The 26,137-nt window shown below is 35.1% G+C and overlaps 1 protein-coding gene across 2 annotated transcripts; it reads right to left on the reverse strand.

The window, feature by feature from the left end:
• Nucleotides 1-4,078: 4,078 nt before the first annotated feature.
• On the reverse strand, nucleotides 4,079-19,446 carry LOC110930184 (WAT1-related protein At5g40240). 2 transcript variants are annotated; one of them, XM_022173422.2, is made up of 7 exons: nucleotides 19,096-19,446; nucleotides 18,666-18,731; nucleotides 17,593-17,706; nucleotides 10,499-10,697; nucleotides 10,258-10,416; nucleotides 7,578-7,729; nucleotides 4,079-4,325 (listed from the first exon to the last, which is right to left on the reverse strand). In XM_022173422.2, the coding sequence occupies exons 1-7, from the start codon at nucleotides 19,296-19,298 to the stop codon at nucleotides 4,199-4,201; spliced, it is 1,020 nt and encodes a 339-aa protein (XP_022029114.1). In that variant the 5' UTR covers nucleotides 19,299-19,446; the 3' UTR covers nucleotides 4,079-4,198. The 2 variants fall into 2 exon arrangements, with proteins under 2 accessions (XP_022029114.1, XP_022029115.1); XM_022173423.2 differs by lacking the exon at nucleotides 18,666-18,731 and having other exon boundaries at nucleotides 19,096-19,427.
• Between the last annotated feature and the right edge of the window lie 6,691 nt (nucleotides 19,447-26,137).

The raw sequence follows: 26,137 nt of genomic DNA on the forward strand, positions 1-26,137 counted from the left end.
CTCGCACGTGAATCGAGGAATAATATGTCGCGTCAAATAGTAATAAAACAATAAAATAAAGGAAATTCATTGTATACGAGCCGTATAGTTATATACGACCCGTATAAAGTAGTCGTATAACATATATACGACCATGGTATCATCTTATTTACACATGGTTTATACGGCCGTATAAGGTTATACGGCCCGTATAGAATAAAGTGAACTGACAAAGGCTGCTAGCAGCAGCCTTTGTCAGTTCACTTTATTCTATACGGGCCGTATAACCTTATACGGCCGTATAAACCATGTGTAAATAAGATGATACCATGTGGATTTATTAGGACCCTTTTTATATGATACTAAACCTATTGTATAGTAGTATAGGTACTGTATTGGCCTGGTATGGATCTATGGGTGTAGTATCGTATCATATAGTGTAATATAAGTCTTATACGTGATCTATACAACACCTATAGGCCTATGCTATGCTAATACTACACATGTAGCTTATACGAGACCTATACTATACGAGACCTATACGATACAATATGATATACGATATGATATGATAATTAAATATTACACCTATAGGCCTATATGTCACACCCCAACCGATGGCGGAAACATCGGAGTGAGACGAACGGGATTGTTCATTGCAACATAACACTAAAAGTGACAGTAATTTAAATAAAACTGATTTCATTTCACAACAACTTGTCACATTACAACACTTGGAGATTCAAAATACAACATAATTTCAAATACAACGACGTAACAAATACCACATAGTACAAAATTTGATACAACAACATAATCTAAATATTTCTAGATGTGTATCTAAAGCATCGTCGCTACGCCCATTTTAATATCATCATCATCATCATCATCCTGCAACATGTTAAAAATACATGGTTTAATTCAACGTATTGGCGAGTATACAAGTTTTGATATATAGTATAAGTATAAAAGTTTAACGAATTCATATGGCAAACTAGTTATCAAGATTAACATTAAAACTGGCATGTGAATGTTCAAGTCAATCCTCTGATTACTGCAATAATAAGCATTTAACACGACCACAAGTTTAGGGATGGTGCGTTATTCCTATAGCGCTATACATGTTAACGGGAGGCTTGTACGAAGTTAATGACAAGTTATCACACAAAAGAATCATCCAGAATAACGAATCAAGTATAACGAACTTAGCATGCATGTATTGGATCGTTTGTGCAATTGTATAAAAGTCTAAGTGTAACTGTGTAGGTTTATAAGTTAACATATTGCACCCAAAGTGTGAAATTGGAAAAAGGGTGTTCGAGTATACTCACGGTTTTGCTAAATCTTCTTTAGTAATCCTGCGAGCATAGAGTTGGTTGACATAGTACATGAATGCCAAGGTTATTCTACCCGACGAGCAAAGGGATGGTGGTAATAGTGGAACATCAAGGTTACCCTACAGGGCAAACGAAGGCGTGAGTTGGAGTTGAAGGATTAAGTTACAAAATTTAAAGTACTTAGTGTAATATGAAAGTATAATAAAACAGGAATTATATTCTGTCCGTGCACTTGTCCCGACACTGATTTTTTGTGGTTTTATGGGTCCTAGTTTGCTCGACAGAATCAGCGACATGGAATGCGAAAAACAGAATAACGGGGAAACCGAAATATGAATTGTTCGGACGAGGACGGGGTTCACTCGTTCTAGGTCTAGAAGATTGTTTGGGTGTTCGTTACACGAGTTAAGCGAGGTGGTGGATCTAGATTGCAAATCAAAGTTCCCACAGAACACACACTGACATTCCAGAATCATCTATATTGAAAATAGTGATCTGGACAGTCATTCAACACTTGAAATCGTCGGAACTTAATGAAACAGGCGCATTCAGATGACTGGGAGTCCCCTTTCGTACGAGAGGGTTACCTTCTCGGACGACTGGGCCTGCACTTCGGACGAACGAGACTGTTTCTAGGTAAAATCGGTTCGGTTTTGTTTGAACTGATTACCTACTTGACTGGAATTACTTCAAACTTGAATCCACAGTTATTGACTGTGCAGGCCAAGTCAGAGAACCTCACATCCGGTTGAGTTCGAAGTCAGAAAGATTATTTAAAATAGTTTTGAAAGAATTACTTTGCTTTCAACTTGGTCCTCAAATGATTCGATAGTTTCTATCAGTTGCCATTGCAGATCTGATAAACCAAGTGAAGATTCGTGAAGAATCTTGTAAAAAGTTTATGAAAATCTGAAGAAAATGGAAGAAGATAGATGAAATCAGATGTTTATGAGCTAAAACTCACTTAGAAATAGCTGAGACAAGCTCCAAGTGAAATGCTTGAAGTCAGCTTGAGAGAGAATTCGAAAGTTGAAGGTTTGGAATGAAGGGAATGGACTGTTATTTATAGGCTGAGTGGGCTCTCGGACGACTGGGCCTGCCCATTCGTACGAGAGGGCCAGGCCCATAAGCCCAATTTCAATTTTGCTTGGTTTTGTCGGTTTTAAGCATATAAATGCATTGTATAAGTGTTGTGCATAAACAAAGGAGCGTATAAGTGTATTTTGTATATAATTATGAATAAGTATGAATTTGCATGTAAATGGTATCAATTATGTATGTATCATGAAAAATTAACAAGTAGTTACGAATAATGAATAGCACAAGTATATAAATGATAGGATTTTTATTATGATTCAAGTCTCGAATTACAACGTTTGAAATGAAAATACGAATACAAAGGAATACAAGTTTCCATAAATGGAGAGTACAACAAACTTGCTAAATAAGGAAAGTTACAAAAAGCGAGGCGTTACAGTCTCCCCTCCTTTAGGAAATTTCGTCCCGAAATTTAGGAAGATGCAACGAATAGATGCAGATACTTGGTCTTCATTTCACTTTCGAGTTCCCAAATAAACTCAACACCTCACTTTCCTTCCCATCGTAGACACGTGTTATGTGGAAGCGTAAATACGAACACATAGTGGCTAGAGTTTTAAATTTATTGAGGTTAGGCTATGGTTAAAACATTTAAACACTTCACCAAAAAAACATATGGATTGGGCAATGGTTAAACACTTAAACAATAACTTAAAAACCTATAGTCCTATAGATCCGACCATGTTTAAAACATTCGGTTCAGTTCGGTTATTTTCGGTTATGAAAATAAGAATAACCATAACTGAACCGCAACAATTGGTTATCAAAAATATAAATAACCAACCATTCGGTTATTTCGGTTCGGTATTTTCGATTATTTCGGTTACGGTTGGTTAATTCAATTTTATGCTCATCCCTACTATACACAGTTAGGCACTTATATTACATTTGTTTTTTCTTAAAATTTACAATATCATAAACTGATATTATATGTCTGATGGTAAGCAGAGAATAATAGATAAAAGGACAAAAATAAATGTAAAACACGTGTAGATTGCTTTTTTGAATGTCGGTATCGTATCACTACTTTGATAAATCGAACCCATAACAATCAAAAACCCGTCATGAAGTGCGGAAAAATGTAAAGTTCACTTAATTGGAAATTCAACCATTTAAAAAATTACCTTATATAGAAAAAAAAACATGGCCGGGAATAGTAATCAATGCTGATTAGTTGATAAGGGGGGTTACCCAAACATGGGTGTTACATGGCACCCACTAAAACAATTCTCTTTTTGCCTTCCCCCAACCACGAGATTAATTTATATATACACGTGCAGACAAATTCTAACACAAACAATGAATGGAAAAGCATGTAAGTTTTAACACGCAGACATGGGTTTGAATCCCGGATTAAGCAATTTGCATTACTTTTGTTTTTTTGGTATATTAAAAGTGTCTAAGTAGAACTTTGAACTTTAATAATTTCCATTAAAACTTACTATATAGTTTAATAATTTGCATTACTTTTATTTTTTTGGTATATTAAAACTTACTATATTAGACATATTAGAAGTGTCTAAGTAGAACCTTGAATTTTAATAAGTTTAAACCTCTCTTTTTCTGTTTTCCCTTTGATTTTTTACATTGTTCAAACTTTAAAAATAAGTTTGGATGTACCGTAATGAACTAGATCGGTAATAAAAATATAAACATTAAGCGTAAAAACGGTACAAAAACACGCATTGGACAAAAAACTAGTGCAAAAACTAGTATGAAACATTATTATGGAAGGAAGAAATTAAATATTTTTCTAACAAAGGTCTTTTCGAGGATAAGGAAACTTAAAAATCTTCTTCATGTGATTCGAGCAGAGGAGCACTGATGGTCAATGCGCTTTCGTTGTCTTCTTTGGCTTTCCCCCAAACCACCACATAAAATCCTATTGTTATTATGCAGCCCCCTAAAACACTGCACAATGCAAATACAATACAATAAATTAAACCGATTAAATAAACTTCATTTTTTTTTAATTTTTATATTTATAGTTATGTTAGCCTGCTTGGAGGAATATAAAATGATTATTAAAGTTATAAAGCATATATTTATAGTTAAGGAAAGTTGGACTTCAATAATTCAAACTTCGACTCATTAATCAGTAATAATCAATACATTCAGTTTAACTAAACTGATGACATTTCGAACTTTCACTTTGTTGTTAAGAAAAATCTCACTCGCATGATCATTGTAGAATTACATTTGATTTTCACTATTATGAGCGAATTAGAGAAACATGCCTTCTTTCTTTCAAAGTGAAATCACATGCTAATCTATGATAATTATGCGAGTTAAACCTTAGCAACTAAAATGAAAGCTACGAGAGCCACTATTTAAATTGTCAGTATATATTACTATTGGGCTATTAGATAATGAGTCGTAGTTTAAGTTATTAAGATCCAGTTGACCTATATTTAAAAATGTTATGATGGTTCAATTTATAATCTTGAGCTTTAGACTTGTTTTTACTATATATTTTTTCTTATAGATTTTTTAAACATTTTAAAAAGAGTAAACTTCCGTTTTGCTCCCTGTGATTTAGTCACTTTAATGGTTTTGCTCCAAACCTTTAAAAATAGCCATTTTACTCCCTGATGTTTCGGTTTTTTTGCCAGTTTGCTCCCCGCCTCTAACTCCATCCAAACTGTTTGTTTTTCCATTTTGCTCCCTGCAGGGAGCAAACTGGCAACAAAACCAAAACATCAGGGAGTAAAATGGCTATTTTTAAAGGTTTGGGGCAAAACCGTTAAAGTGACCAAACCACAGGGAGCAAAACGGAAGTTTACTCTTTTAAAAACAAACGAATCCTTGCATACAATGAATAGTTTCACGACGAGGGTTAATTTCTCATCTTAATCTCTCTTTAATCGGATAATATATTTAAAGTTATGTAATTTTGACTTTCTTGATGTATCTTAACAGAAGAATTAAAAGGTTTATCATTGTTCTTTTTAAAAAAATTATTATGATATGGTGTATATACTTTCTATGACCAAAATAGTTGCATTCAATAAGCATCGTACGTTTTAGAAAATTATTATGATATGGAGTATCTACTTTCTAGGACCAAAATAGTTGCATTCAATAAGCATTTTTTAAAAAATTATTATGATATGGTGTATATACTTTCTAGGACCAAAATAGTTGCATTCAATAAGCATCATACGTTTATAAACAGTTATAAAATTGATTTTTTCCATTTAACATCTAAACCTTATTAATTTCATTTATTTATAACATATAATGTTTTATTTTTAATTATTAAAAAATCTAAAATAAAAACAAATAAGGAATAAACTAAGAGGTGAAATATAGTATTTTAAAATAATAAATCAATCGATCAATAAAAATAATTATAACTATAAGAAGAATATATGAATTAAGTTTGATTTTATAACTTTAGGATCAACTTTTTTAAAATAAACGTAAGTGTTTAACTTGTATTTTACCTATTAATATAAAGCCCTAAGTGAAATAACTAAAATTAAGAGGGTTTAATTTGTATTTTAACTATTAATTTAAGAGCCCGAGTGAAAAAATCCACCCAGAGATCAGGGGTTGGTGGACGGGGTAAATCTGATTTTAACAAAATTGAAAAACTAAGTGAAACATGTGCTACGTTTTGCTTTATTTTATATAACATTTTTATTGAAAAGTGCTTTTAATATGATAAAAACCGCACATTATGTTTTGCTATTTTTTTATATAAAGTATTTGTTGAGAAGTTCTTTTAACACAATAAAAACACTACGCAACGTGCATGTTAGGTGTTTGTTGAGTTAACACAATAAAAACACTACGTAACGTGCATGTTAGGTGTTTGTTGAGTTAACACAATAAAAACACTACAAACGTGCATGTTAGGTGTTTGTTGAGAAATGCTTTTTTTTATCTACGTTTTTGTTTTAATTTTGTTGAAAATTGTTAGGTCCCCGCCGTGAAGTGTAGGGGTGAGCATATTAACCACCATAATTGATAACCGACATAACCGAACCACTAATAACCGATAACCAATATAACCAATGGTTATGGTTATGAAACTTTGTATAACCGCTCAATCGGTTATGGTTATGAAGCTTTGGTTAATCGATATGACCGAAACCGAACCGAACTTGTGATGTTAACTTTACATAATGGATTTGTGTCTTACAAAACCATATAGATGGTTTTTACTAAGATAAAAGTATGTTAGTAACAAAATGATCTTGATGTAGATGCCATTTATTTTGATAAAGAACTAAGATGTTATGGCCATAATTGTTTTTGTTTGAGAATTACCTTATTAAAAAGAACCCTAAATCGGTAGTTTAACCAAAAAGTTTAGTCTCCGTTATCGTATAAAATAGGCTCAAGCTAAGTTCAAATCGTGCACAACCCTATTTATTTAAAACCTTGCTTGGTTACTTAACCGAAATTAACCAAAACCGAACCATAACCGACTTCATAACCGATTAACCATAACCGAAGTTTGGTTATGGTTATGATTACCAAACCTCCATAACCGAACTAGCGGTTATGGTTATGGTTATGGTTAATAGTAAAAACCGAACCAAACCGACCCATGCACACCCCTAGTGAAGTGTGAGTTCTCCCGCTAGTAGTAATTAAAAAAAATTTATGTGTTAGGCAAATGTATAATTATTTAACTATTATTTGGAATATTGAAATTTTAACTTGTAAAGTATGGCAAATTTATTTATAATAACCTGTATTAGTAATTTGATTAATACGTTCGGTTCTCCCTAACTTTCATTTATATCGTTATATAACAACTTAAAACATTTTGATTGGGACAAAAAAATAGTCAATTGTTTGTTAAGGACATACAAAGATACTCTTTTGACATAATGAAATTATGGTTGGTAACGGCAGTGAAAGTTAGGAGTCTTATGTGTCACATTGTTCGTGTGATACATTATAGGCTAATGAGTGATATTTTAGATTATTCAATCCAATTTGCCTTACTATTTTAATCTATCATCTCCACCCCGATCACCCCACCACCATATGATTAAGCACTACCACCTAGATCAACCCACGCCACTGGCATCATTACCAACCCGATCACCCCTATCAACAGTACTAACAATAATCAAGTGCATAAAACACAAATAACTTGAGGTATTGTTCACATGAGAGAATAAAAGAGAAGTTGAGATAAATAACCTTCCAAGTTGCAGTGAATCTCCAAGGATCAAGACACCCATAAATACCGCTATCACAATTGTTAACGGCTTGAACATGGCCACATACACTGGACCTTTCACTCGCAGCACCCAAATTTGTACCACAACGTTAAAGAATCCAGAAGTAAACCCCTATACAATAAATACACAAATTCTTATGTTTATACTTCACGTGTTACAAACATGTGTATATTTTCTAACGTTTTTCTTCATGATTGAATATCTAGGCAAAACCAATAATTACATTTTTTAGGACCAAACCGATTGAATTTTTTTGGGTGGTAATTTATTTTCATGATCATTAGTCGGATTAAAATTTTTAGACGGATATTAACATACAAAATTCATATTCAATTCTTAAAGCACACACACACACACATATAATGAAAGTGTAAAATACAATATTCCTTAACGTACGAGTGTACGCTGTGAAATTACGCACTTTGTAGAATGCAGCGTACGCTGTGAAATTACGCTATGCAAAACCCTAATCACGCATGTTGAAAACCATAATAACGCATGTTGAAAAATCATAACCGTTTTTTCAACATGCGTGACTATGGTTTTTCAACATGCGTGATTAGGATTTTACGTTTTACCACGTGCGTAATTTCACAGCGTATGCACGTACGTTAAGAAATATTGTATGTTAACATTCCCCTATATATATATATATGTATAGGTTTAGAATAAAATGAAATCTTATACGAGTTGTGAAAACTTAGAGAACTCGAACTTACGAAAAGTTTTTTCAATTTTTTTACCAAAAATCCTAAAAAATCAGCTTTTCGAAAAAAAAACCTTTTTTTTTCATTTACGGCAGTTGTAAATGCTGCAAAAAAGTGATGTCATACTTATATCATCACTTTTTACAGATATTGTAAGGAGCCGAAAAACACAACTACGAATTTTTTTGTGAAACTCTTCTCTAACGTTTTAATTCAGGGGTGTGAAAAAAAATGGGGCCAAAAATCGCACGGGAAGGCTGAATTCTCTAAGTTCTCACAATTTGAAGGGGTTTTCCCTTGATCTTGATCCTATTTGTGTGTGTGTGTATGTGTGTGTGTGTGTGCGTGTTCATTTGTGAATATACCCCTTCATAGTGAACAGTAGTGAACTAATACCAGCCCTTAATTATTAATATACAAGTGTAAATCAATTGCTAAGATTTGATGATGAGTGTATTTTATGATTTGATGATGTAAATTAATGGCCATGATTTATTCACCCAATTCACAAATACACAAGTATTCACTTTAAAACCTCACCCTATATATATAGTAAGGTTTGTTAGGGAACCACAAAAATGTGAGTAATAGGGGAACCATGTAAAAATAGCCATAAAAATAATTTTTGCCTAATCTTTTTCGGAGTTTTTTTTATATAAATATATGTAGAAGTCGTTTAATTAAAAAAGTTCAAAAAAAGGGAAAAATACATTTTCTTTATTTGAACGGCTTTTATATATGCATTTATATGAAAAAGCTCTGGAGAAATCATGTAAAATTGATTTTCTTCTTTTTAGAAATTGTTTTCTAATGATTGTGTTACATGTAAAATTAATGGTTTCTCGATTCGTCATTTTTTTGTATTCCCTATTGAACCCATATATATAAATAGAGGAAGGTTAACGTACATTACGGCTTAACGTACATAACGTACGACATGTAATTACGCACGTTCATTTTAAAATCACGCACGTTATAACTCAAAAGTTCAAAATCACGCATGTTGAAACACAATAATCACGCATATTGAAAACATTAATCACGCATATTATATAACAAATCACGCACGTTGTTGTACGTGAAGTACGTTAAGCCGTAATGTACGATATACTTTTACTATATATATATATATAGGGAGAGGATAATGAGAAAACTAGATATAAATGAGAAAACTAAAAACCCACCAATTGTTTTTTTTTTTATTTTTTCTTAAAAAATCAAGATTTTTCATATATAAAAACTTTAAAAAATATAGTTTCACACATGTGCAACATATTTATAAGTTGTACATGCACTTTAGCCTTAGGGTTTATGTTTTTTTCGTTGTATTCACATGTGTAATACTAATTTTTTTTTAAATTGTCTCTTAAAAATGGTAGATTTTTTAATTATTTTTTTCTTAAAAATCGAGATTTTTAATATATAAAAAACTTTAAAAAAATATAGTATTACACATGTGTAGCATATTTATAAGTTGCACATGCACTTTAGCCTTAGGGTTTAGGTTTTTTCGTAGTGTTCACATGTGTAATACTATTTTTTTTTTAAAGTTGTCTCTTAAAAATACTAGATTAAATTACAGCCAAAAAATGTTTAAAAAAATGGTGTTTTTCTTTTTGTAGTTTTCGATTTTTCTTAATAAAACAAGTTTTCTCTTGAACACTTGGTCGAACAATATAAACTCCAAACTAATCGAACAAAATAATATTTTGTTATAATTTTTAGGTGTTTTAGAAAAATAAGAAGTGTTTCTTGAATGTGTTTGAGCGTGTTTTGGTTTCTAGGGAGTTTGCTTCTCTAGGTAGCGGATTTTAAGAATATATGACACAAAGATATTGTTGTGGCGTAAGAGCTCTTTGAATACGCTGACATGACAAAACCTTTGATTAGCGAACTCCCTAGAAACCTAAGCAAGTTTAAACATACTCTTACCATGTATAGTATAGTGGCTAAAACAACATCAAGTCTTAGTTTCCAAGACTCTAAATCTCTGGCCATGATTAACGCTCCAAGTCCAGCTACTAACAGTCCACTTATGCCGAATACAAACACTACGATGAGGTCCACAGAATACTCTACCAATATCTTTGCCTGCAACAATATTCACTTTTTTTCAAGAACATAGAGTGCACCTCTTTGAACCATGCATGAATAATTCAAATTTCATTAATACCTGGGCAACTAAAGCGAACGAAAGTAGAAAATATTGACTAGCAAGTAAAATGCCACCAATGATCCAGTCCGTGTTCATTGAGGTCGATAAAAGTGATGGACCGCTATAAACGGTTGCTGTTATTGCTCCTAATATCGACAATAGTGTTCCTATAATTTTAGCCTGACTGGTATAGCTTCGCAAATGTACCTTTTCCATACTGTAAAATGCAAATAATATAGTTATGGGACGTCATAGAATCACTATCCTTAAAGTTAATTAACACTTACTATAAGTCGAGACAACATAAGTCGCTTAGTTATGGGAAAATAATATTCAATATATAAAAGTAAAATTAAATTAAATACTAAAACTAGACACGTCATCGGCTATACGTAAAAATAGTCGACGACTCATTTGGAACTAACGTCTAAACATCATGTTGGTGTACACGGGTTCGTCGGCAAAGTAAGGGGCACCTATACGTACGTTACAAATAAAAATAAAAATATAATAATGATATAATTAGTTACAGTGAAAATAAATTATTAAGACAAATAATAATAGCGATATAAAATCTATAAATACATATATAAACTAACATTCTCGGGTCTCTGTTTATGGCCATTTGCCTAGTTCGTGGTTTCTTCTTCTTTACTCGCAATGATCAGTTGTGCCGTCTGCATTACAGTGTTTACAAAAAACTGTACGGCTTCACCAGATGATGACGAATCCCATGAAAATGAAGAAGACATGTTTGATTTTTTTGATAAAGTTCGGGATTTATTAGAGATTGTGTCACACCCCGATTTCAACGTATATCACCGGTGGGCCCGGTGGGGGATTACCGTGACGTAGTTGGCAACAATATAGTCAAACCACATAATTATATGAATGCACAGCGGAAGCAAAAGATAAAATATATTACGTTCCGGATATGAAATAATATCAAGTGTTACGACGGAAAGTAAAGGATCCACAGGTGAATCAAAACAAAGAAATTGTTCAACCGACTTTAGACGCCTAGAACTTGCAAGATTTCTTATTAATGTCCTGAGCAGCTCCCAGCCTATTACGTACTTGTACCTGTCACTTAGACTTTTGAAAATACGTCAGTTTTCACTGGTAAATACACTCAACTGACTCATTTGAAAAGAGTTTAGGAAAATTGATTTAGATGCACCAGGCACAAATTATTTTGACACTTTGATTAAAATGCACACAGGCAAAATTAATCTTTTATAACTTGAGACAATCATATTTATGATCCTGTATACAGATTTACATGTTCGTTGTACGTTCAGGGCCCGATATAGAAACCTAGTCAAGATTAACAGACACGTCACAAGTATAGGCCCACTGAGCGTGAGATACCGTTTCCCTTATGCAGCGGTCAGGTGTATGCCTACACCCCGTGCATAAGACGTGACCATTTTATAATACAATGATGTCAAGGATATCCGGGACATGGTCATTAACCCCTAAAGGCTTTTATTTCAAACAATACAGATCAAACCGGGTTACCTCAATAACTTAATCACAATCCGATTAAATATTCAATACCCGACCAAGCGGTATTATTATACCGTATCCCAAGCCCGTATAGGGAAATAAGTTAAGAGTATTTACCTGAGCTAGCTCCTGTCTTAAAATAGCAAGAATAATAACTCAGCCGTATTCACTTAAGTAAGCGTAGGTACAATTTACCGGAAGGCTCTAGTCTGGAACGATGGTATAAATAACCAATTAGAATGCTAACGGGTCTTTAATTAAGCCTAAGCTTAGACCGGTTAGTCTTAAAGAATTGTTACGGTTTAATCGCGTGAAAGGCGAAAACCGTGAATGGAGTGTGATTTTGACCCAACAAGTTTGAAGACTTGTTTCATATGGGTATAACAATCATACTCTGGATTTTGGGGTTAAAACAATATAGTTTGACCCGTTTCGGCTAAATTATGTAAACCAGTTACATAAGCCGAACCGTGCGCGCAATAGGCGCAACGGGTAACCGTGAGAGTCCTACGCTTGTTTCCTAATTCAATATGCCTTAAAGAGGTTGTGGTATCAGTAGGATACCTTCCGTGATGCCCGAAACGAGTTTAAGTTGGTGATACGCCCCGTAGGGGTTTTTCGGTCATTTTAAAGATTTTTAAAGGGTTTTTCGAGTTCTACAGGAAATCTGAGTTTCCCGAACAGTTTATAAAGTCCAAAATACTTTATTTATTATTTAAAATTAGTAGCAACTGGAATCGGGTCAAAAGACCTTATAGAACTCGATTTATGGCCGAAAAGGGTATATTCGGTATTTACCGAATCGCAGCCATAACCGCAGGTTATGAGCAAGGTAAAAATAATTAAAAATCTTTAAAAATCCCAAAATATTATTTTACATCAGTGAGTAAAAGGTTTGGTGTCGAAATCCGAGTTTAGATAGGCGTTATGCTAATTGCGCTATTTAATTACTAAAGTTTCGCAAATTGCGCTAACTGGCATAACTCTTATTCTGGACCTCGGATTGACATGAAATTTTAGGGACATGTTTAGAATTCAGTAACCAAGGTCATGATCCGTTCACATGTCTGAAAATCTCGTTTAAATTTATAAAGGGCGTTACGGTCAACTTTTAAGTAATTAACGGAAATGCGTAAAAGACTTGGACAATTAACGAACCGGTCACAGAGGCTTATACCATCATGTAACCTGGTCCTAAGAGAGTCCTAAGGCATATCTACATTGTACTAAAACGGGTCAGAACCGTAGTCAAAGCAAAAGTCAAACTTTTGCGACTTTCGGTTCCGAACCGGGTCAATATAGCAAATGGCCGAATCAAACGGGTTTAGACAAGTTTATATACTTAATATCATGTTATACGAACATCAAAACAAGTTACATATCAGCTACATTACAGATTATGCAAGAAATCGCAAAATGACTTTCTGTTGACTTTTTAAGTGCACGTTTGACTCGACATTCGACATAGTTAGAGCGGTGGTCAGAGGGAACCCCTTTAGGGGTTTATTACCCACATAAATACCAACTCATAACTACTTTTGATCCGACAATTCACTGGACCATTTGTGAATTATCGCTATGACAACCGTTCATTACGACGGTTTGGTTTATAAGCTAAAACCATTGAAAAACGAGACCACAAAAGGTTAGGCAACTTACAGAAGTTTAATGCAAGACTTAGGAATATAGAAGGAAGCTTGAGGGCTCCAAGAATGATCAGAGGTAGTGTTGTGAGGTGTGTTCTAAGTTGTGAACTATGTATGCCTATTTATAGTAAAGTTTTCACCACAACTCCTTGACACACAAGTCCCCCAACTAACTACAACCTTCCAACATGTGTTCCTAATGCTTAGGGGTTGTTTAGGGGTCAATTGGAAAGATTTAAATGCATCTCATGGCTTTTAGAAGGCTGAACAGCCAATTTAAGCATGTTTCTGCATCTGGGCGCCTAACGCGGCCCGCATGGAGGAACCATACACATATTACGCGGGCCGCCTGAATTTTAAAAATCAGGCGCGTTCAATCATAGGCTCGTGGCCCGCCTCAACTTAACCCGAACCCTTACGCGGCCCGCGTTAGGTTTATTTTTCAAGATTTCTGAATCTTTTATAATCATGACTAAATCTTGGTAATAATAACAAAATCTTTAGTAATTAATAATGAAATCTTTAGTAATCATTAACTTGACCTTTCGGGTTTAGAAGGGGTAACTTTGCGATTTGGCCCTTGATTATTTACTGCTAAGGGCCTCGTGTTATTTACTCGCTTAGTTAAGTCCCTGGTTAGTTTATTTAATTATTCTGAAAGCCTTAACTTTCATTATTGACGCTTTTAACCCCTCTCGTACGAATTTGATCATAACTTTCTCGTTTAAAAAACGGAACTTTGCGAAATTTATATAATATATTCTAATGAGCGTATTTTACTGTTACGAAGCCTCGGGTTCGTCAAAGGGTTACTCAGAGGTATAATTAAACATGTTGACACAATTAACCCCTGCAGCTTGTAATCTCTCACTTTCTTCCGCGTTTCGCTTCCGTACGATCCATGATTTATTCGTTCGAAGGTACGAGCATCGTTTAGGGTTACTATACCGTATATTTACCCTTCGTTGACATTTATAACCCTCGAATTTACATACTTTCAAGGTTTGTCAACTTTAGTCCTTTATTTAATATTTAATGCCACGTGTAAACTTATGACACGTGTTAACACATTATTGGACCCAAAATTTCGAGGTGTTACAGATTGTGGGTGAATATATTTCAGAAAATGAGGGTTTGATTGGTTTATATAATTGTTGGACACCCGAGACATCATCACCATCTTCATATGTATGAACATTTGCAGCGGAAGAAATAACATAATTTGCAGACATGATGAACACGAGTATGCAATACAATAAAGATTGAAAGAAATGAATACTTGATGGACACTTTCTGTTTGGAGGGAAAATGTCTTGATAACCGGCAAATGTTTGCCGGTATTACATAAATATACATCACACTAATGGCGGTTGGAATTTGGCGGGTAACTGCCATTATAGTTTGTTTTGAATATAATTACCCGCTTATCCTTGAACCGCTTATCATACTTACCCTAATACTCTAGTTATCAGTTCACATATCATACATACATATTGTTCGAATAATCATACATAACATAACTAAAGTTTAACTAATTTAGAAATGTACGTATTTCCAACACAACCCCCTTAAACTTTGGTTATGTTGGAACCCTTCTGCATTACACTTCGATTTGCCTCTTCCATTGCCTTCTTCATGTGATTAAAGTTAAATCTTTTCCTCCTCTTGTGTGCACTCCAGTTGTCTGCCCATCCATTCTCAGCAAACAATGCATAATGCATTAAATCAGCACCGGCTTGATTATTCCTTGCAGCATCTTCTCGAACATCTCCTGCACTTCTGATCCTTCTGTAACAGCCTCGAGACGAGCCAGCATCATTCTGATTGATTCCTGCAGCACCTTCTTGAACTATATCTGCACTTTCGGTCCTCCTATAGCAGCCTCTAGATGAACCAGCATTGTCATTAATCATTTCCTTCACCTGCACCTTGTCTTGAACTGTCTTGAATTTATAGTAATATTCTAAAACATCAAGGTACATGGCGTATACTATTCACATATAATCTCCATCTTCATATCCGAAGCCTAAATCCTTTGCTATGATTGGCCATGTATTTTCAGGTGTAACTTCTCGGTATCCACCATCACTTGCCACTAGAATGTATAGACTTAACATGTCTATTTTCTTTTGATCAGTAGTGCAGGGGGGAACAGGCCTTGAAGTGATTCCCATATATTCATACAGAAACCACTGGACCATCTCTTCAAATTTCTTTTGTAAAACAACTTTATACTTGAATACGTATTCACGATCATCAAGCATGTTCATCAGGGCCTTGCAATCACCGAATTCATGAAATTCTAAAGATTTTAAAATCATTAAATTCCAGTCGTCTTCTTCTTTCTCCGATACATTCAGCGATTCAAAATAGGAATTTAGATAATCATTCTTGAATTCATCATCAATGCCGCACATATTTTGCAGCCTCTCTTTCTCTTTTAACCCCAGTTCCTCCTCTTTCGATAGCCCAGTTTTATCATTTACAGAATTCACCACCGGAGATGAAAACATAGGAAAAATTTTACATGAATCACCGGATTTTCTGACCGTGAAACCTTGGAGGGTTAATTGTTCAAGACTTAGAACATTTCGATCAATATCCGGTGAGTAAAATACACTGGGAATTCTCAGCGTTTCATTTCCTGTTTTCATCTCAACAATTCCTACTCCGCGTATGAATAAAAAATTATTCATGCCGGATCTCGTTTCAACACCCATAATGTGTTTAACCCTTTTGAAAACATCGATATTACCCACATAATGATGATGAAAAGTTGAATTAACATACCAGATGTCCTTCCATTGTCCACCATCTGTCCCCGTGACTATCATCTCATCACGGCAGTGCACATCTTCATTCTGTGTTCTTATTCCGGCATTGATCGCTTGCCGAATCAGTTGTAACTCTTCATCGTTCTCCTTGGCTTTACATGTGTAAATCTGATGACCAGGCAAGTGATAGTAATAACATAAACGTTCTCGTCGGGATCGTCGTTTTCTTTCATTCTTCTCATCAATACAATGTTGACATGGCATTGATGTGGCAGTTGGTTTAATTTCTGCATCGGATCTAGTAGTGGCTCTGATACCACTATGTTGGACACCCGATACATCATCACCATCTTCATATGTATGAACATTTGCAGCGGAAGAAATAACATAATTTGCAGACATGATGAACACGAGTATGCAATACAATAAAGATTGAAAGAAATGAATACTTGATGGACACTTTCTGTTTGGAGGGAAAATGTCTTGATAACCGGCAAATGTTTGCCGGTATTACATAAATATACATCACACTAATGGCGGTTGGAATTTGGCGGGTAACTGCCATTATAGTTTGTTTTGAATATAATTACCCGCTTATCCTTGAACCGCTTATCATACTTACCCTAATACTCTAGTTATCAGTTCACATATCATACATACATATTGTTCGAATAATTATACATAACATAACTAAAGTTTAACTAATTTAGAAATGTACGTATTTCCAACAATAATAAAGATTTTTTTTTTTTTTTTTTTATAAAATAGCTGTTGTAATGGCTATATTGACCAAGGGGGGCTCGTCGCATTCCTGGGTGAGGTGATGGAAGGAACGGGGACGGGCCTGAGGGGTGTAGATGGTCCTCGATGGACCATCACGACCCGGGGACGGCTCATACCCACAAACCTAATGTAAGGTTGTGATTAGTGTTTCGAGAACTTTTGGCTTTTGACACCCGGGGACGGCCGCCATAACCAAGAACCTAATGTAAGGTTGTGATTTGTGTTTCAACATTTATGGTATGGGCACCTGATGTGGTCTCAAAATTGAGAATTTATGGTATGGGCACCGGATGTGGTCCAAAATTGAGAATTTGTGGTATGGACTCTGGATATACAAGATCTACTTGCGTATAACAATTCATGGTTAAATAATAATAAAAAAAATGATTGAGAAGATAACCTGAAGAAAAATGCAAGCACGAAGGTAAAAGCTGGTGAAAGGTTGCTCATGATCGATGATAGAGTTGGAGAACCATACTTGAGACCAATATATCCGAATATTTGTGACATGTACCTATCATATGACATTTTAGCTTTGTTATTATAGGTTAATCATGGGAAAATGCATCATGTAAGCGACCATTTATTTACTTTTTACCACGTTATAATACTTGAGATGTATCAATCTTGGCACAAATTGGTATTGTATATTATTAGCTCTTTTTTTTTTTCTTTTGAATGACCATTAATGTTAGCAACTAGCAAAAAACGAAACCGCAAATATCATACCATACAAACAAATTAAAGTACAAAAGAAAAAAAAAACAACCAAAAGATATATCTTAGGGCCGGGCCGGGTTGCCCTAAATAGTGGTGTCAAACCGGTTGTGTTTATGGGTTAGCCGGTAAAACCTAACATGCATGAACCTGAAAAGAAAAGAGTATTAGACAGTGACACATGACCCAAACATGACACAAGTTTTCACGAGTTACCTAAACACAACATGTTTAACTCTTAAAATTTTTATTTTTTAAAATATCAATACTCTAAAATTACAAATTTACAGTAGAGTATACAAATGTATGTAAAATAGTTACAATTAAAATATGAAAAATGATGTTTATTTCTTTTTCATTTTTCAAAGTTTGACATAAAATGCTAAATTATCACGTAAAGCACACCTTTAAAATTTTATAAAAGATCCGTTAAAAGGGTTAACTCAAAACCTATTCGTTAAATAGATCGATACACGGCCCATATATGCAAATCTGAAACCTTCAAACGGGTACCAATGACAATTATTATCAAATATCACAACTTATGAATAGTATAATTAATAAAAAAAAGGTAAAATCTATAATTAAGCAGAAATGTGTTCAAAGAATCATAGATGGATGCAAATAAAACATGTTTATTGGGAAAAAGAATGAAGAATACTTATTGGAAAATAGAAAATAGTAATGTCTTTATAACCCACCAAATCATTGTACTGTATGAATAGCTGAAATATTCTACAAGAAAATAACGCTTACATGATCACACTTAGGATAATTATCTTCCCAGCGACAGAGAATTTGATGGGTGGGACACTTGTCCTTCTACAAGCAATCATTTCAAAAATTATAATTAAACGATAAGATTCTCCGCACTATGCTATGAGGTTTCGATTGATATTCACTTTGGTTTAGTATAGCAATCGAAAAAAATAAGCTTTAAAGAATATCGACATATGTTATACATCGATCGTAAACCATAAGAATAAATTTAAATTAGACAACATGACATACTGATTTTAAATTAATAGTAGATGAAAACGTAAACGATATCTTAAATATAACTTTAATATAAAAAACCTAAAACTAAACAGAAAAACCTAAAACAAGTATCATAAATCAGTAATATCCGATTTAAAACCCTTAATTTGTTTGTAAAATAGTATTTATAAGTTTGAATATGAAATACCTGTGCAGGATAAAGATGCATGGCAAGAGGAAGATGAAGCCAATAAGGAAGACATAAAAGGTGAAAACATAAGAGTTAATGCCTTGAACACTTGCGGATTTGTAGAGTGTGTTACCTCCAACAAGGATGAACTCGACCATCATCATCCCTGCAAATGGCAATACATCTTTATACACCATCCTGCCTCTCTCTTCAACACCCATACTCGCTCTAGACAGGACTATCTATCTCTCCCTCTAGGTTATCTCTTTGTTATTCATGGGAAGGTTAGGGAATGTGTAAAATATCACAATAATAATACCACACTAGCTTTCTATTTGTGACATAATTCTCCTTCATTGTTTGACAATGACTCCAAGAAGGTTAGAGAATACGTAAAATATCACTATAATGATACCTCTCACCTGCTTTCTAGTTGTGACATAATTCTCCTTCATTGTTTGAGAATGACAATTTAATTTGGGAAAATTCCTAAAATAAACAAGTTTTTGAACAAGAAAAAGTTAACAAAATAAACATAGCTTTGCAAAAATAGACATGCTAAAAAAAACTAAGGCCATGGGGTGTGGTTCCCCCTTCTACCACTTGATTCATGCGGTTCTCGCAAAGACCCCATGGCCACCTAGGCGCCACCTCACCACCTAATCCACCTCATTAATACTACCCTATGGGTCGGGTGAGGTTCCCCTTCCCCCTTTCATCACGTCACTTTGATAAAATGTGTGATAAATTTTAGTCCACAAAAAACATTGAAATATACATGAATGTGATTCATGAAAAAAACAATAAAAACAATAAACGTGTAAATTGTGAGCAACATATATATTGTAGCCAAAATTTAACCTTTGAAAAAGGTGTCATCTAAGACCACAAGAAGTGGGGCGTGGAGAGGAGAGTGCCGCCTAAGACCACTCAACCGTTCTTTCGATCCAAACAACCCATTTTGTCGACCCGAAACCCAGACTACCCCAACAAAATCCTAGCCCGTAACAAAACATTTCCTCTTCGCAAATTTCGCTACCAAACATCCCTCACCACCAACTTCCTATATCCCCAATGGACCCTACACCTGATATGGTTCCAGAAACCCAATCGCAAAATTGGGTGAATTGTCAGCTTCAAGGGTCAACAAGTAAAGCCACAAGAAGAAGGCCCAATCGAAGAAGCTCCCAGGCAGACGTCGAGTTGCTATAAAATGGAGAACGGAGGAAGAAGTGGTTTTAACCAAATCTTGGATTTTCGTCCGGTGATCAGTACATTATTTTTCGTTTTTTAAAGAAAAAAATATATTCTTTTGGTTGACGATTTTTGTTTTAAATAAAATATTATTAAGGGAAAATTACACTTTTCGTTCTTTATGTCTGTATCGAATTGCAACGGGTGACCTTTAACTTCAATAATTACAGTCACAGTCCTTTATTAGTAAAATTCATTACACCATACCTCCTTTGACTCTAACAAGGTTAAAATTTTAAATTATGTTTATTCACTTAAGGATATACTGGTCAATTCATACTTTTATTTAAATGTTTAATAAATAAAACCAAAAAAATTGCATATATACATCATCTTCTCAAATTCTCAAATTCACTAACCCTAAAACCATAACCACCACATCTTGCCACCACCACCACATACTGCCCGCCACCACTTTACAAAATTATATAACCCTATAAAAAGTAACTTGGGGTACCTTAGGCTAACTTAATAGTTGTGTCTCTTCACATCACACCCTTAAACAATACCCTTGCATTAATAAACACATACCACAACCCAAACCAACATGTCCCAATATACACATCCCTTTAATAAATTTATTTGGGTTATGTCTCATTTGTTTAAAAGTCACACCGTTTACTTCATTTTACTCACACCCTTTCATTTTATACATAACTGCCTCTCACATATGTACCTGATTAAACTCTTCGAATGAACCGAGACATACTTGAACCAACGCACAGGGATACGATTCAACAATTCAATGGTTTAGATCACACCTCTTAAAAAAGTCACAACTTATATAATACTGCAAAAAGTAACTTAGACACAATGGTTTGGATCACACCCCTTCAAAAAGTCATAACCCTTCAAAATACTTTTGTATATATCACACTCTTACAAAAAATCACAACCCTTCATAGATATACAAAAAAAGTCACAACTCTTCAATCTACTTTTAAATATAGCATACCCTTTACCAACGTGAGGTTTGTACCCCTTCGTTCAAAATTCGTGTTGGTTAGAAATTATATAGATAAGTTTGTACCTCTTCGTTTAAAAGTCGCGTTGGTTAGAAATTATATATAAGTTTGTATCTCTTCATTTAAAAATTTATTATATATACTGTAAAACCCGTGAGGATCCTTCAATGATATCAAACTTTAACTTGTGAAGGTGCGGAAAACAATCACAAGCCGATTCAAGAACGAATAGATAAACAAAACAATAATAATTAAATCACAAACCGGAATATCTTGCATTCAAAGATGAACTAAGACTGATACAAGATTCCTTGTGTACTTCGGATATCCCTTGAGTCGCAACCACTGATCAACCTCAACCAAATGGTTGAGGTTTGTTTAAATACAAAACTAATGGACCCTAAACCTAGGCCCATGCGACTACAAACAAAACAACCCAAACCATACATAATCGACCCACAAGTAAACTAAGCAAATACAGAAACAACCCTTTAACTATACTAACCTACATGTATAAACCTTCAGGTTCCAACAATCTCCCCCTAGGTTTATGCATGCAGGTTCTTGAGGCTTCAACTGTCACGATCACCACCCAAACGATCTTTAAGTCCACCAAAACCTTTTGTGCGAATATGAATGGCTGAAGCAACAGCTGCAGTCCATCCTTTAGCAATTTCTTCATACTTCTCAGTAGCTCTAATCTGATTCTGTGCCAACACCTCCAGATCCTCAAGAGCAAGATTGAGCAAATCCACTTGATCCACTAAGCGAAAGCTTACATCACCATCACAAACAAACACAGCCTGACCAAGACGCTTATCATAAGCCCAGAAATGTAAAGACTTCAAAGCACCTTTTGGAATCTTTTTCACCAACGGAATCATCTTTTCTTTGTCAGTTACAGGCCAGAGCACAATCTTCATACGCTTCTTTGTGAATGGATCTCTAATACCTTTAGCTGGTTTAACAAAACACTCTGCCGTTCGCATCGACGGAAAGTTATGAAGAACTTCCCTCTTCAACCTCTCGAAAAACACATATCCAGGACCTCCAGGATTGTCATCTACATAAGGTGCCTTGGACAACTCTGTCAGATCAACCTTAGTGAAAGACTGAAACTGACCTGGGTGTTTATACCACTCGACAGGGCCCACTTTTCTTTTTATCCACCATCTCTTTCGATCATGATCAAAACCCCAGCTAACTACTCCAGAACGATTACCAACTTGATCATAGAGAGTTTCAGCAACATCCATTAAATGGTGAGTTGTATGAGCATCATCATCATCTGGATTTAGATTCTTGTTCTTCAAAATTACCAACTCTCTTTTCTTCTTAATTCTTTCAGCCTTCTCTTTGTCTGCCACTAGATCAGTAACTCTTTTAAAGTATTGTTCCATTGCAGCACTTTTCTCAGCATTATCCTTTTCAAAGGCTTTTCTTCTACTTTCAACGTCAGTCGGATCAGAAAACTCTTGCCCAAATTTCTTCTCCAACTTTCCTCGTAAATCATAAACTGCACTGAACAACAAGCTAACATCTCCTTGAAGCTGTTGAATCTGTTGATCTTTCTTCACTATCGTGTCTTCAAGTTGAATAATCTTGGCATCTTTGTGAATTGAATCTTGCTCAAGTACCATCAATCTTTTCTTCATCTCTCTCATACTAATAAACTCATCATCATGACTTGAATCATCATCAATCGGCATTTTAAACGATTCTTCAGGTCTTTTACCACTAGAACTGCTAGGCACATCAAGAACAACTCTAGAAGGACCTGCAGATTCAGAAACACCAAGTGACATAATATCAACAGAATCAGTATCAACAGTTGTAACTTGAACATCAACAGTGGTGGCATCCATATCATTTCTTTGAGTGTCAGCCTCAAACTCAAAGATATCTTCAGTATCAGTGGTGGTATCAGTGACACTTTTCTCAAAATCGAAGTCATACAGACCTTCATCATCCTCAGCAGTATTCATGGATTGATCTTTGTTTTGCTCAACATACATTCCGAGTCGAGGATCCCTCCTTTTCTGCTTCAATGGTAGGGAATCAGGATCCTTTGGGTTCTCACTAGACTCTTCATTAGAAACTGAAAGATCAGAAGGAGGATTTCCCATCTTTTCAGTTACAGATTTTAACAGCAGAGCCAAACTTTCAGCAGAAATCACAGGTGGAACAGCAGTAACAGCAGTAACAGCTTCAGCTTCAGGAGGAAGCTCTTCATCTTCCCCAGAATCACACATAATTGTCGCGGCCCCCGACCCACCCTGGACGGAGTCGGGGCCCGCGGTGCAGATTTCCGTGGTACCCGTGGTATTTTAATTTATGTGACAGCGGAAGTCTTTTTACAACAGGATCTTTTATCCGTGAAATATACTCATTTAATATATTACACAAATTTTTTTTTTAAGGGATAAATCCCATAATTTACAATAAGTTGATTTCACACAGAAATCTTTATTTTTCAAAACATGTTTTATTCATTTATTTACACTGAGCCACCTCTCTGAGCTTGATAGTGCTTTACTGCACTTTTCCTGGATCACACAGATCACCTGAAACATGTTTGAAAAAGGTTTTGTCAGCAGGGAAATACTGAGTGAATCATTCTGTTTTCTAAAACGACCCGTTAGTTATAATTTACAGTATTAAGAGCGATTACAATGTTTCTATCAACCAATTATCAAGAATGGGTATTTGTCACTCGATTCATTTCTGTGACTGTGGTCATACCACTAGTGGGTCCCGTTGCCCATCTAGTGACGGTGTACTCACACAGAGTAGAAATAACTCACATAGAGTAATATTCACTCACATAGAGTGATAATAACAGTACTGTGCACAATACCCCACATACCAGCTGTAATTTGGTGATTACAAAGACTTAATCCCTGTAATTATAACCTTGAAAATAATTTGAGGTATTGTAATATTTACTCACAAACTGTGAGAAAACAATTTAAAAAGAAGAATGACTCACATTGCAGATTAACGAGCAATAGATATAAGCCTACTGATTAGCTTTGCTTAAACCTAATTTAACACAATGCACACACACAGGTTAGTAACTAATACAGCAGTTACGTCAATTCACGAGATTAAACCTTCACAACGATTAATCAGTGCAATACTCGATAATTCAATCGGATTCACAACGAATAACAGAGCATAGTCCGAATTCGAACAGCACTCTAATATTCAAGTCGAAATCACGACGAATAATCAAAGTACAAGCTCAATTGAGCAGCACCCGGACTATCGTTGGATAGTTATAATCGATCGGACGTTGAATCGTAATAGCGATCGAGTTATTACCCTGATTGTGGCAGCACTTCGTGATTAGTGTGTGTTTAATTGTGTTATAATAGTGATATCTCGACCTACAGAGAGTATTTCTTCGTCGAATTAACGTCTGAAATCAAGTCCCAACCCCTTCTATTTATACTTGAAATTGGACTCCCCCGCGTGTCGCGGAAGATATTCCTGACCCTGTCGCGACTCGCCTGGGATACCTATATAGCCTAGGGTAGCCTTGCTGTGGGTATAGCTTTGCTGAATCAGTTTCGAACGAAACTTAACTTCCACGCAAAATTCGTTTAGATATTATCAAATAGGGTTTATCCCCCCTAGGTTTTAGGGCCCTGATCCTGATTCCGATTGCTATGAAAATTTTAGGGTTAGTGCAAAATTACTTGGGTGTCTCAATTAGGGTTTTCTTATTAGCTAATGATTGTTCTAATTATTGATTTTAGTGGCAGTTGTTACAATAATCTCAATGCCTTCATCGTCAGAATCAATTGTTAAAAACTCTGTCTCAGGCTCATTTTCAACACCCCTTTGAATATCATGTTCTTCAGCAACAATAGCATTTGCAGGCGCTTCATTCACTTGAACAGGTTGCACTATCACTGGATTAGCAATGACATCTTCAGTCTCTGCAAATTGACCAAATTTCTCTAACGGAATCAATCCTTCAAACTTCTTTTCAGTACCCTTCTTTGGAGTGAGAGCACCAAAACAAGCTGGACCCATAGGCTTCAATTCCAATGTGTTTCCAGATCTCTCCAACTCTGGATAACGAGCATTAAAAATCATTTGCAAAAACCTTGGATACATGAGAAATTTGTCCTTTCTGACTCCTAACACATTTCTCTTCATAGCTTCCAAAATATACTTTGAATAATTGAAAGGCTCGTTTGTTATCCCACAGGCAAGAGCAGCAGTGTCACACCCCGCATTTCCACGTGTCACCGGTGGGCCCGGTGGGGGTAACGTGACGTAGTTGATAACATCATAGTCAAACAACACAATATATAAATGCACAGCGGAAGCAGAAATAGATTCATTTCAACTTTACATAAACGTAATATTTAATATCACCAGTAGTTGAAACGGATCCACAGGCGGATCAAATAAAATAAGATAAATGTTCAACAGACTTTAGACGCCTAGAACTTGCAAGATTCCTTACTAACGCCCTGAGCAGCTTCCAGCCTATTACGTACTTGTACCTGCCACTTAGACTTTGGAAAATACGTCAGTTTTCACTGGTAAATACACTCAACTGACTCATTTGAAAAGAGTTTATGAAAATTGGTTTAGGCGCACAAGGCACAAACTATTTTGACACTTGATTAAGATGCACAAGGCAAGATTAATCTTTTATACTTGGGACAAACTATATCTCATGTTATCAGTTTTACATAACTTGCTCTACATACGGGGCCCGGTCCTATGCCGGTTCAAGATTAACCGACACACCACTATTCCCTTATTGGGAATCCCATATTGGGTATAATCAAATAATAAGCATAAAGCATCTGTCAGGTGTA

The sequence above is a fragment of the Helianthus annuus genome, chromosome 3, assembly GCF_002127325.2.
Source record: "Helianthus annuus cultivar XRQ/B chromosome 3, HanXRQr2.0-SUNRISE, whole genome shotgun sequence".
NCBI lineage: Eukaryota > Viridiplantae > Streptophyta > Magnoliopsida > Asterales > Asteraceae > Helianthus > Helianthus annuus.

Coding starts and splice junctions, on each gene's coding strand:
- LOC110930184 (XM_022173422.2), bottom strand. CDS start 19,298: ATGGGTGTTGAAGAGAGAGGCAGGATGGTGTATAAAGATGTATTGCCA. Junction 18,732..19,095: donor TGCATCTTTATCCTGCACAG/GTATTTCATATT, acceptor GATTGCTTGTAG/AAGGACAAGTGTCCCACCCA. Junction 7,730..10,257: donor TAGCCACTATACTATACATG/GTAAGAGTATGT, acceptor TTTATTGTATAG/GGGTTTACTTCTGGATTCTT.